The sequence below is a fragment of the Heteronotia binoei genome, chromosome 2, assembly GCF_032191835.1.
Source record: "Heteronotia binoei isolate CCM8104 ecotype False Entrance Well chromosome 2, APGP_CSIRO_Hbin_v1, whole genome shotgun sequence".
Taxonomy (NCBI): domain Eukaryota; kingdom Metazoa; phylum Chordata; class Lepidosauria; order Squamata; family Gekkonidae; genus Heteronotia; species Heteronotia binoei.
In genome coordinates, this window is record NC_083224.1 from 1,285,564 (window position 1) to 1,297,035 (window position 11,472).

General features: G+C 55.5%; 1 protein-coding gene across 1 annotated transcript; it reads right to left on the reverse strand.

The window, feature by feature from the left end:
• Nucleotides 1–518: 518 nt before the first annotated feature.
• UBE2C (ubiquitin conjugating enzyme E2 C) lies at nt 519–9,030 on the reverse strand. The gene is given in 11 exon segments (XM_060233170.1): nt 519–737; nt 1,869–1,928; nt 2,798–2,906; nt 2,908–2,936; nt 2,939–2,984; nt 2,986–3,003; nt 4,438–4,464; nt 4,466–4,497; nt 4,500–4,524; nt 8,780–8,807; nt 8,936–9,030. Coding segments are annotated over 11 exon segments (528 nt in total). The 3' UTR covers nt 519–678.
• Nucleotides 9,031–11,472: the final 2,442 nt, after the last annotated feature.

Below are 11,472 nucleotides of genomic sequence, written 5' to 3' on the forward strand. Positions count from 1 at the left end.
AGAAGTGCTTCCTTTTATCCGTTTTAACCTGGCTGCTCAGCAATTTCATTGAATGCCCACGAGTTCTTGTATTGTGAGAAAGGGAGAAAAGTACTTCTTTCTCTACTTTCTCCATCCCATGCATTATCTTGTAAACCTCTATCAAGTCACCCTGCAGTTGACGTTTCTCCAAGCTAAAGAGTCCCAAGCGTTTTAACCTTCCTTCATAGGGAGGTGCAACTGGAGTGGAGAATCAAACCCAGTTCTCCCACATAAGAGTCCACTCACTTAACCGCTACCCCAAACTGGCTCTCACCTGAGCAGGCTCAGGTGTCTTGCAAACTATCGGAGAAGCCCCTACGTGTGAATTCTAAGTCTGCAGACATTTCATATTCTCCTGCAGCAGCTCCAACTTTACACCTACAGAATTCTGATGAAGGAGAAGGTCACAGGAGGGAGGTGGGAATCTCTCCTGCACTCCTCTTTCCGGGTTCCAGAACAAGGACGACGGCGCACAAAAGGGGAAAAAGCCCTCACGGTAGAAAACACAGCACACACATTTATTTATACATTAAGACAAAATGCCAAATAAAATTAAAAACAACTTATGATACAACCTGGCATTCATAGTCAGCGCATAGAGGGACAGGAGAAAGAAGCCGCCGCCACCGCCGGGGTGGAGAGAGAGAGAGGCCGCAGTCAGGGATCCTGGCTTTTCACATGCTTGGCGTAGGATTCGTGAAGACGTTTTTTGTAGGCTGTGGGAAGAAGCAGCAGCACTCCTCAGGGCATCACGGCCTCAAATCAACCCTCGCAGGGACCAGTCTTCTGGCCCAAGGTCACCGGGCAAGCTAGCACCGTGAACGGGAATTTGAATCCAGAGCCCAGATCCGCACTCTAACCTGCACCCCACGCTGCTGGCTCTCCATCTGCCTCTCCCGGCACATGGGAGAGCAACAAGCAGCCAGGCGACTGGGACAAGCCCTTGCCAGAGTGGGGGGAAGGGCGCCAACAGAGCCCGAGTCTCCGGGCTTTAACGAACAATTGCGGGCGGGGAGTGGGGGCGACTTTTGAGGTCGCACAGGAAGCATCTCAGACAAGCATCCCAGTCTTTTTGGGCCGGGGCGAAGAAACTTGTCCTGAGGTGGAAGCTGCTGCCAAAACGCTTGCAAAAACCTGGGCAGCCACTCAGAAACTTTGCAGGCCCTACCTGTTTTCTGAAGGCACTTGATGGAGCCAAGGAAAGTGCTGGGGGGCACCTCGTTCTAAGAAGGAGCGACAGCCCCCCTTCCCCTTCTTATGCAGGGAGGGGAGTTGAGTTTCCTGCATAGTGCAAGGTGTTGGACTAGATGACCCTGGAGATACCTTCCAACTCTAGGAGTCTATTATTCTAAGTTCCCTCAGGCTTCCTCAGGAGGTGGGGGGCTCTCCTTCCTTGGAGGTTTGAACAGAGGCTAGATGGCCATCTGACAGCAATGAGGATCCTGTGAATTTAGGGGGAGGTGTTTGTGAGTTTCCTGCATTGTGCAGGGGGTTGGACTAGATGACCCTAGAAGTCCCTTCAACTCTTCTATGAATCTAACAGGTTTCCTCGGGAGGTGGTGGGCTATCCTTCCTTGGAGGTTTTTAAAACAGAGCTAGATGGTCATCTGATAGCAATGAAGATCCTGTGAATTTAGAGGGAGGTGTGAGTTTCCTCCATTGTGCAGGGGGTTGAACTAGATGACCCTGGAGGTCCCTTCCAACTCCAGGATTCTACAAACATCTGTCAGAGGGATATTCTTAGGATGTGGCTCTCATCTGCCCTAGAGCCTGACCCCCTCCCCGTGTCTAAGCCCCCCTGCTGCTGCAGCCCAGCTCCTGCCTCAGCTCCAGGCCCAAAGACTCACCAGCCTGGTTCTTCCACAACTCCGCTGCATCCGTGTTCAAGGGACTCTCGATGTTGGGCTCTGGGGGTGGTAAACAGAAGCCGTTTCAGGGCAGGCAACTTGCTCATCAGCCCTCCCCACCCAAAAACCCCACCTCAGAATTGGGGCACAAGATCCAGGCCAGAGCTTAACAGCACACTTGGAACGCCCTTGTGGGGGGGGGGGGGGGGACAGTGGGAGAATATGCAGTCAGAAATACTTGCGCCCCACACCTTGGCTTCAGGCCTCTCAGCAAAGAAGGGGAAGAGGGCTCAGAGAGACAGTGGGGCACTGTGTGACACAAAGCAGCGAGAACTTTTTGGCCACTGTGCGACACAGAGTGTTGGACTGGAGGGGCCATTCGCCTGATCCAACAGGGCTTCTCTTATGTTCTTCTGTGACACAGAGTGTTGGACTGGAGGGGCCACTGGCCCGATCCAACAGGGCTTCTCTTATGTTCTTCTGTGACACGGAGTGTTGGACTGGATGGGCCACTGGCCTGATCCAACATGGCTTCTCTTATGTTCTTCTGTGACACAGAGTGTTGGACTGAATAGGCCATTGGCCTGATCCAACATGGCTTCTTTTATGTTCTTAACCTCCTTTCCCCTCCCCCTCCCCACAACAGACACCCTGTGAGGTGGGTGGGGCTGAGAGAGCTCGCACTGCAGCTGCCCTTTCAAGGACAACTCTGTCAGAGCTCTGGCTGACCCAAGGCCATTCCAGCAGCTGCAAGTGGAGGAGTGGGGATTCAAACCCAGTTCTCCCAGATAAGAGTCTGCACACTTAACCACTACACCAAACTGGCTCTCCAAAGGAAATAAGGGTGTGTTGTGTACACTAAATTACCACCAATTTTTCACTGGGAGGAGAGGAGGGGTCTGCCCATGGCCAAGGAGCTTCCTACTCACCCCCCAGCAGGCTCTGGATGGAGAGGAGGATGGTCCGGACGTCGAAGAGAGCTGACCACTGGTCCTTGAGGATGTCCAGGCAGATGTTGCCCTGCAGGTCCACGTTGGGGGTGGTAGCAGGGGGTGAGGAATTTTACGGTGGCGCATTGTATGGGTACCCACTGGGGAACTCCAAAGACAGCCTGTAGCCGCAGGTCTTCGTACACCTGGGGGCAAATGCAAGCACCCATCAGACACAGAAGAAGCCTCTATCTCTCCTCTCCCAACTATTGTTAGCAAAACCCCATCCCTGTAAGTCAGGGGTGCGGAACCTTTTTTCTGCCAAGGGCCATACGGATATTTACAACATCATTCGTGAGCCATAAAAAATTATCAACTTCAAAAGCAGTGCTCCACTGAGGGAGAATGATTCAGGCCAGCAAAATGAATGCAAATAATTGTTTTTCTATTTGAAGTCATGTGGGGAGAGCTAATCTGGCACACACACCGTCCGCTGCCCTAGACAAATGCATAGGTCCAGAACGTTTTTCTAGAAAAAGCCCAGCAGGAACTCAGTAGCATATCAGACCACATCCCCTAATATTAGCATATTAGTAAACACACTAATTAGCATATTAGGCCACACCCTCTGGATAATCGAGTGCAAAGTGAACTGTGACAGTTACTTCGCCAGGCCCTGCAGCGATTGTGGCCGGCCAGCCAGGCCCCCGGGAGGCTGCTGCACAGCGCCGTTGGGCCCCCACGATCCTCGCTGGCCAGCCGGCCCCAGGGAGGCTGCCGCACAGTACATCTGGGCCCTGTGATTTATTTATTTATTTATTCTATGACTTATATCCCGCCCTTCCCATAAAATGGCTTATATCCCCGCCCTTCCCATAAAATGATCCCTGCCTGGCCCTGGGGAGGCTGCTGCACGGCGCGTCTGGGCCCCACGATCCACGCTGGCCAGCCAGGCCCCAGGGAGGCTGCCACATGGCTCGGTTTCGCCCAGCAATGCCCGAGGGCCACACCAAGTGACCTTGAGGGCCATATACGGTCCTCGGGACGGAAGCTCCCCACCCCTGCGGTGAGTAGACGGTGGGGCGAGAGGTGCCACCCTGGAAGCCTCTACACATTTTAAAAGATGATCTAACAAGGCATATCCAGCAGCCAGATTTTCCAAAATTAACTGAGGTAACTGAAGAGAAGGCAGGAAACAAGCAACAAGGTTTCAATCCGAAGAGACAGAAATCTCTGCTGTTACTGCCCTGCTGATTTGAAATTAGTCTCTGAATAAAAGAACTGGAATAAAAGGGACCGAGCACAAGTCCTGAGTATATGGGGTGGTGGCTTTTGGCAGGTGCATCCTGTTTAATGCCTTGCCACAACTGCTCCCCCCATGGCCTTTCGAGAGGCTTAATGGGCGGTGGGGAAGGGCCCCCTGGGCACTACAGCTGCTCGGGGGGGTGGGGGGGGGAGAGATGCCCTGGCGCCCCCCCCCCAAAAGAGGCTGGAAAGCTCCTGCCTGGATCGAGACCATCCGCACTTCTCCAGCTCCTCCCCCTGGGGTCACAGAGGACGCGCTCTGCACATGCCCAGAGACTCAGCTGAGTGTCTTAGGGGGTGCCAGTTTCCCCCCCCCCCCCCACAGCTCAGCTCACCGTCCCTGCAGCTCCGTTGATGGTCCCCAATCCACTTGAAGAGGTTGTCCGACTCAGGAAGGCCGAAATCCCTTTGTCGCCAGACATCTAGGCAGGAAAGAAGGTATTCGATTTATATCTCAGCCTATACTCTGAATCTGAGAGCGGCCACAATCTCCTTCCCCTTCCTCCCCCACAACAAACGCCCTGTGAGGTGGGTGGAGCTGAGAGAGGCTCTCCCAGAAGCTGCCCTCCTAGGACAACTCCTATGAGAGCTATGGCTGACCTAAGGCCATTCCAGCAAGTGCAAGAGTGGGGAATCAAACCCGGTTCTCCCAGATAAGAGTCCTTGCAAGAAGAAAACTGTAGATTTATACCCCACCCTGCTCTCTGAATCAGTGGCTCACAATCCTTTCCCTTCCTTCCCCATGACAGGTAGATGGGGATGAGAGAGCTTTGACACCAGCTGCCCTTTCAAGGACAACTCCTGCGAGAGCTCTGGCTGACCCAAGGCCATTCCGGCAGCTGCAAGTGGAACAGTGGGGAATCAAACCTGGTTCTCCCAGATAAGAGAGCTCTGGCTGACCCAAGGCCATTCCAGCAGCTGCAAGTGGAGGAGTGGGGAATCCAACCCGGTTCTCCCAGATAAGAGAGCTCTGGCTGACCCAAGGCCATTCCAGCAGGTGCAAGTGGAGGAGGGGGGAATCAAACCTGGTTCTCCCAGATTAGAGAGCTCTGGCTGACCCAAGGCCATTCCAGCAGCTGCAAGTGGAGGAGTGGGGAATCCAACCCGGTTCTCCCAGATAAGAGAGCTCTGGCTGACCCAAGGCCATTGCAGCAGCTGCAAGTGGAGGAGTGGGGAATCCAACCCGGTTCTCCCAGATAAGAGAGCTCTGGCTGACCAAGGCCATTCCAGCAGCTGCAAGTGGAGGAGTGGGGAATCCAACCCGGTTCTCCCAGATAAGAGAGCTCTGGCTGACCCAAGGCCGTTCCAGCAGCTGCAAGTGGAGGAGTGGGGAATCCAACCCGGTTCTCCCAGATAAGAGAGCTCTGGCTGACCCAAGGCCATTTCCAGCAGGTGCAAGTGGAGGAGTGGGGGAATCCAACCCGGTTCTCCCAGATTAGAGAGCTCTGGCTGACCCAAGGACGTTCCAGCAGCTGCAAGTGGAGGAGTGGGGAATCCAACCCGGTTCTCCCAGATAAGAGAGCTCTGGCTGACCCAAGGCCGTTCCAGCAGCTGCAAGTGGAGGAGTGGGGAATCAAACCAGGTTCTCCCAGATTAGAGAGCTCTGGCTGACCCAAGGCCATTCCAGCAGCTGCAAGTGGAGGAGTGGGGAATCCAACCCGGTTCTCCCAGATAAGAGAGCTCTGGCTGACCCAAGGCCATTCCAGCAGCTGCAAGTGGAGGAGGGGGGAATCAAACCCAGTCCTCCCAGATAAAAGAGCTCGAGCTGACCCAAGGCCATTCCAGCAGCTGCAAGTGGAGGAGTGGGGAATCAAAGCCGGTTTCCCAGAAAAGAGAGCTCTGGCTGACCCAAGGCCATCCCAGCAGCTGCAAGTGGAGGAGTGGGGAATCAAACCCGGTTCTCCCAGATTAGAGAGTTCTGGCTGACCCAAGGCCCTTCCAGCAGCTGCAAGTGGAGGAGTGGGGAATCAAATCCGGTTCTCCCAGATTAGAGAGCTTTGGCTGACCCAAGGCCATCCCAGCAGCTGCAAGTGGAGGAGTGGGGAATCCAACCCGGTTCTCCCAGATTAGAGAGCTCTGGCTGACCCAAGGCCCTTCCAGCAGCTGCAAGTGGAGGAGTGGGGAATCCAACCCGGTTCTCCCAGATAAGAGAGCTCTGGCTGACCCAAGGCCATTCCAGCAGCTGCAAGTGGAGGAGTGGGGAATCCAACCCGGTTCTCCCAGATAAGAGAGCTCTGGCTGACCCAAGGCCGTTCCAGCAGCTGCAAGTGGAGGAGTGGGGAATCCAACCCGGTTCTCCCAGATAAGAGAGCTCTGGCTGACCCAAGGCCATTCCAGCAGGTGGAAGTGGAGGAGTGGGGAATCCAACCCGGTTCTCCCAGATTAGAGAGCTCTGGCTGACCCAAGGACGTTCCAGCAGCTGCAAGTGGAGGAGTGGGGAATCCAACCCGGTTCTCCCAGATAAGAGAGCTGTGGCTGACCCAAGGCCGTTCTAGCAGCTGCAAGTGGAGGAGTGGGGAATCAAACCAGGTTCTCCCAGATTAGAGAGCTCTGGCTGACCCAAGGCCATTCAAGCAGCTGCAAGTGGAGGAGTGGGGAATCCAACCTGGTTCTCCCAGATAAGAGAGCTCTGGCTGACCCAAGGCCATTCCAGCAGCTGCAAGTGGAGGAGGGGGGAATCAAACCCGGTTCTCCCAGATTAGAGAGCTCTGGCTGACCCAAGGCCATTTCAGCAGCTGCAAGTGGAGGAGTGGGGAATCCAACCCGGTTCTCCCAGATAAGAGAGCTCTGGCTGACCCAAGGCCACTCCAGCAGCTGCAAGTGGAGGAGGGGGGAATCAAACCCAGTCCTCCCAGATAAGAGAGCTCGAGCTGACCCAAGGCCATTCCAGCAGCTGCAAGTGGAGGAGTGGGGAATCAAAGCCGGTTTCCCAGAAAAGAGAGCTCTGGCTGACCCAAGGCCATCCCAGCAGCTGCAAGTGGAGGAGTGGGGAATCCAACCCGGTTCTCCCAGATTAGAGAGCTCTGGCTGACCCAAGGCCATTTCAGCAGCTGCAAGTGGAGGAGTGGGGAATCCAACCCGGTTCTCCCAGATAAGAGAGCTCTGGCTGACCCAAGGCCACTCCAGCAGCTGCAAGTGGAGGAGGGGGGAATCAAACCCAGTCCTCCCAGATAAGAGAGCTCGAGCTGACCCAAGGCCATTCCAGCAGCTGCAAGTGGAGGAGTGGGGAATCAAAGCCGGTTTCCCAGAAAAGAGAGCTCTGGCTGACCCAAGGCCATCCCAGCAGCTGCAAGTGGAGGAGTGGGGAATCCAACCCGGTTCTCCCAGATTAGAGAGCTCTGGCTGACCCAAGGCCATTTCAGCAGCTGCAAGTGGAGGAGTGGGGAATCCAACCCGGTTCTCCCAGATAAGAGAGCTCGAGCTGACCCAAGGCCATTCCAGCAGCTGCAAGTGAAGGAGTGGGGAATCAAAGCCGGTTTCCCAGAAAAGAGAGCTCTGGCTGACCCAAGGCCATCCCAGCAGCTGCAAGTGGAGGAGTGGGGAATCAAACCCGGTTCTCCCAGCTTAGGGAGTTCTGGCTGACCCAAGGCCCTTCCAGCAGCTGCAAGTGGAGGAGTGGGGAATCAAATCCGGTTCTCCCAGATTAGAGAGCTTTGGCTGACCCAAGGCTATCCCAGCAGCTGCAAGTGGAGGAGTGGGGAATCCAACCCGGTTCTCCCAGATTAGAGAGCTCTGGCTGACCCAAGGCCATTCCAGCAGGTGCAAGTGGAGGAGTGGGAAATCAAACCCGGTTCTCCCAGATGAGAGCTCTGGCTGACCCAAGGCCATTCCAGCAGCTGCAAGTGGAGGAGTGGGGAATCAAACCCGGTTCTCCCAGATAAGAGAGCTCTGGCTGACCCAAGGCCATTCCAGCAGGTGCAAGTGGAGGAGTGGGGAATCAAACCCGGTTCTCCCAGATAAGAGAGCTCTGGCTGACCCAAGGCCATTCCAGCAGGTGCAAGTGGAGGAGTGGGGAATCCAACCCGGTTCTCCCAGATAAGAGCTCTGGCTGACCCAAGGCCATTCCAGCAGGTGAAAGTGGAGGAGTGGGGAATCAAACCCGGTTCTCCCAGATAAGAGAGCTCTGGCTGACCCAAGGCCATTCCAGCAGCTGCAAGTGGAGGAGTGGGGAATCCAACCCGGTTCTCCCAGATAAGAGAGCTCTGGCTGACCCAAGGCCATTCCAGCAGGTGCAAGTGGAGGAGTGGGGAATCCAACCCGGTTCTCCCAGATAAGAGAGCTCTGGCTGACCCAAGGCCATTCCAGCAGGTGCAAGTGGAGGAGTGGGGAATCCAACCCGGTTCTCCCAGATAAGAGCTCTGGCTGACCCAAGGCCATTCCAGCAGGTGAAAGTGGAGGAGTGGGGAATCAAACCCGGTTCTCCCAGATAAGAGAGCTCTGGCTGACCCAAGGCCATCCCAGCAGCTGCAAGTGGAGGAGTGGGGAATCCAACCCGGTTCTCCCAGATTAGAGAGCTCTGCCTGACCCAAGGCCATTCCAGCAGCTGCAAGGGAAGGAGTGGGGAATCCAACCCGGTTCTCCCAGATCAGAGTCCGCGCACTCAAGCACAGCACCCAAGCGGCCAGTTGCGCCCTGGGGAAGGTGGGGGGGCGAAGGAGCGGGGTGCGGCGGACTCACCATCAGCGTCATGAGCTCCTGCTGCAGCCTGCGGGGCAGAGAAGGGAGAGAGAAGGAAGGAAGGAAGGAAGAGCGCCCATTAGAGGAGAGCCGGGCCCAGCGGGCGCCTCCCTCCCGGGGCCGAAGCAGCCCAGCCCAGCCCAGCCCTCCTGCTACCTGCTGCGGACGGAGCCTCGGGCTGCGCCTCCTCCGGGCTCGGCGGCCTTCCGTGCGGGGCGCCCATTGGCGGGGTCGGTGTTCTGCGAGGCCATCGCGCTGCTCTCCTCCTCCTCCCGCTGCAGCAGCTGCCCGCGTTTGAATGTTGCAAAGCTCCTGCTCCGCAGCCAATGGGCGCCCGCCTCGCTTTCGACCGGCCCAATGGGAGCGCGCGGCGTCGCGGCCCCCACGCGAAACGGACCCCGGCCGCGCCGTCATTGGCCGGCGGGAGAACGCTGAGGGCTCCCATTGGCCGGTGGCGTTCGGAGGGTGCCCCCGCGAGAACCAATGAGGCTCGCCTTCCGAGCCCCGCAGGGAGCGTGGGGGAGCATTCACACGTGACGCCGAGCTCTCCCGTTCACTCCTATGGAGAAGCTTCCAGGGAACACGTCACATCTGTCCAGTTTTATTAGTATTACTATTACTTACTTTTCGAAGGCATTAATTTCAAAATAGAGATACACAATCATTAGCCATAAGAACATAAGAGAAGCCCTGTTGGAACAGGCCAGTGGCCCCTCCAGTCCAACACTCTGTGTCACATAAGAACATAAGAGAAGCCCTGTTGGATCAGGCCAGTGGCCCATCCAGTCCAACACTCTGTGTCACATAAGAACATAAGAGAAGCCCTGTTGGATCAGGCCAGTGGCCCCTCCAGTCCAACACTCTGTGTCACATAAGAACAGAAGAGAAGCCCTGTTGGATCAGGCCAGTGGCCCCTCCAGTCCAACACTCTGTGTCACATAAAAACATAAGAGAAGCCCTGTTGGATCAGGCCAGTGGCCCCTCCAGTCCAACACTCTGTGTCACATAAGAACAGAAGAGAAGCCCTGTTGGATCAGGCCAGTGGCCCCTCCAGTCCAACACTCTGTGTCACATAAGAACATAAGAGAAGCCCTGTTGGATCAGGCCAGTGGCCCCTCCAGTCCAACACTCTGTGTCACATAAGAACATAAGAGAAGCCCTGTTGGATCAGGCCAGTGGTCCCTCCAGTCCAACACTCTGTGTCACATAAGAACATAAGAGAAGCCCTGTTGGATCAGGCCAGTGGTCCCTCCAGTCCAACACTCTGTGTCACATAAGAACATAAGAGAAGCCCTGTTGGATCAGGCCAGTGGCCCCTCCAGTCCAACACTCTGTGTCACATAAGAACATAAGAGAAGCCCTGTTGGATCAGGCCAGTGGCCCCTCCAGTCCAACACTCTGTGTCACATAAGAACATCAGAGAAGCCCTGTTGGATCAGGACAATGGCCCCTCCAGTCCAACACTCTGTGTCACATAAGCACATAAGAGAAGCCCTGTTGGATCAGGCCAGTGGCCCCTCCAGTCCAACACTCTGTGTCACATAAGAACATAAGAGAAGCCCTGTTGGATCAGGCCAGTGGCCCCTCCAGTCCAACACTCTGTGTCACATAAGAACATAAGAGAAGCCCTGTTGGATCAGGCCAGTGGTCCCTCCAGTCCAACACTCTGTGTCACATAAGAACATAAGAGAAGCCCTGTTGGATCAGGCCAGTGGTCCCTCCAGTCCAACACTCTGCGTCACATAAGAACATAAGAGAAGCCCTGTTGGATCAGGCCACTGGCCCCTCCAGTCCAACACTCTGTGTCACATAAGAACATAAGAGAAGCCCTGTTGGATCAGGCCAATGGCCCCTCCAGTCCAACACTCTGTGTCCCATAAGAACAGAAGAGAAGCCCTGTTGGATCAGGCCAGTGGCCCATTCAGTCCAACACTCTGTGTCACATAAGAACATAAGAGAACCCCGGTTGGATCAGGCCAGTGGCCCCTCCAGTCCAACACTCTGTGTCACATAAGACCATAAGAGAAGCCCTGTTGGATCAGGCCAGTGGCCCCTCCAGTCCAGCACTCTGTGTCACATAAGACCATAAGAGAAGCCCTGTTGGATCAGGCCAGTGGCCCCTCCAGTCCAACACTCTGTGTCACATAAGAACAGAAGAGAAGCCCTGTTGGATCAGGCCAGTGGCCCATCCAGTCCAACACTCTGTGTCACATAAGAACATAAGAGAAGCCCTGTTGGATCAGGCCAGTGGCCCATCCAGTCCAACACTCAGTGTCACATAAGAACATAAGAGAAGCCCTGTTGGATCAGGCCAGTGGCCCCTCCAGTCCAGCACTCTGTGTCACATAAGAACATAAGAGAAGCCCTGGTGGATCAGGCCAGTGGCCCCTCTAGTCCAACACTCTGTGTCACAGAAGAGCATAAGAGAAGCCCTGGTGGATCAGGCCAATGGTCATCCAGTCCAACACTCTGTGTCACAGAAGAACATAAGAGAAGCCCTGGTGGATCAGGCCAGTGGCCCCTCCAGTCCAACACTCTGTGTCACAGAAGAACATAAGAGAAGCCCTGGTGGATCAGGCCAGTGGCCCCTCCAGTCCAACACTCTGTGTCACAGAAGAACATAAGAGAAGCCCTGGTGGATCAGGCCAGTGGCCCCTCCAGTCCAACACTCTGTGTCACATAAGAACATAAGA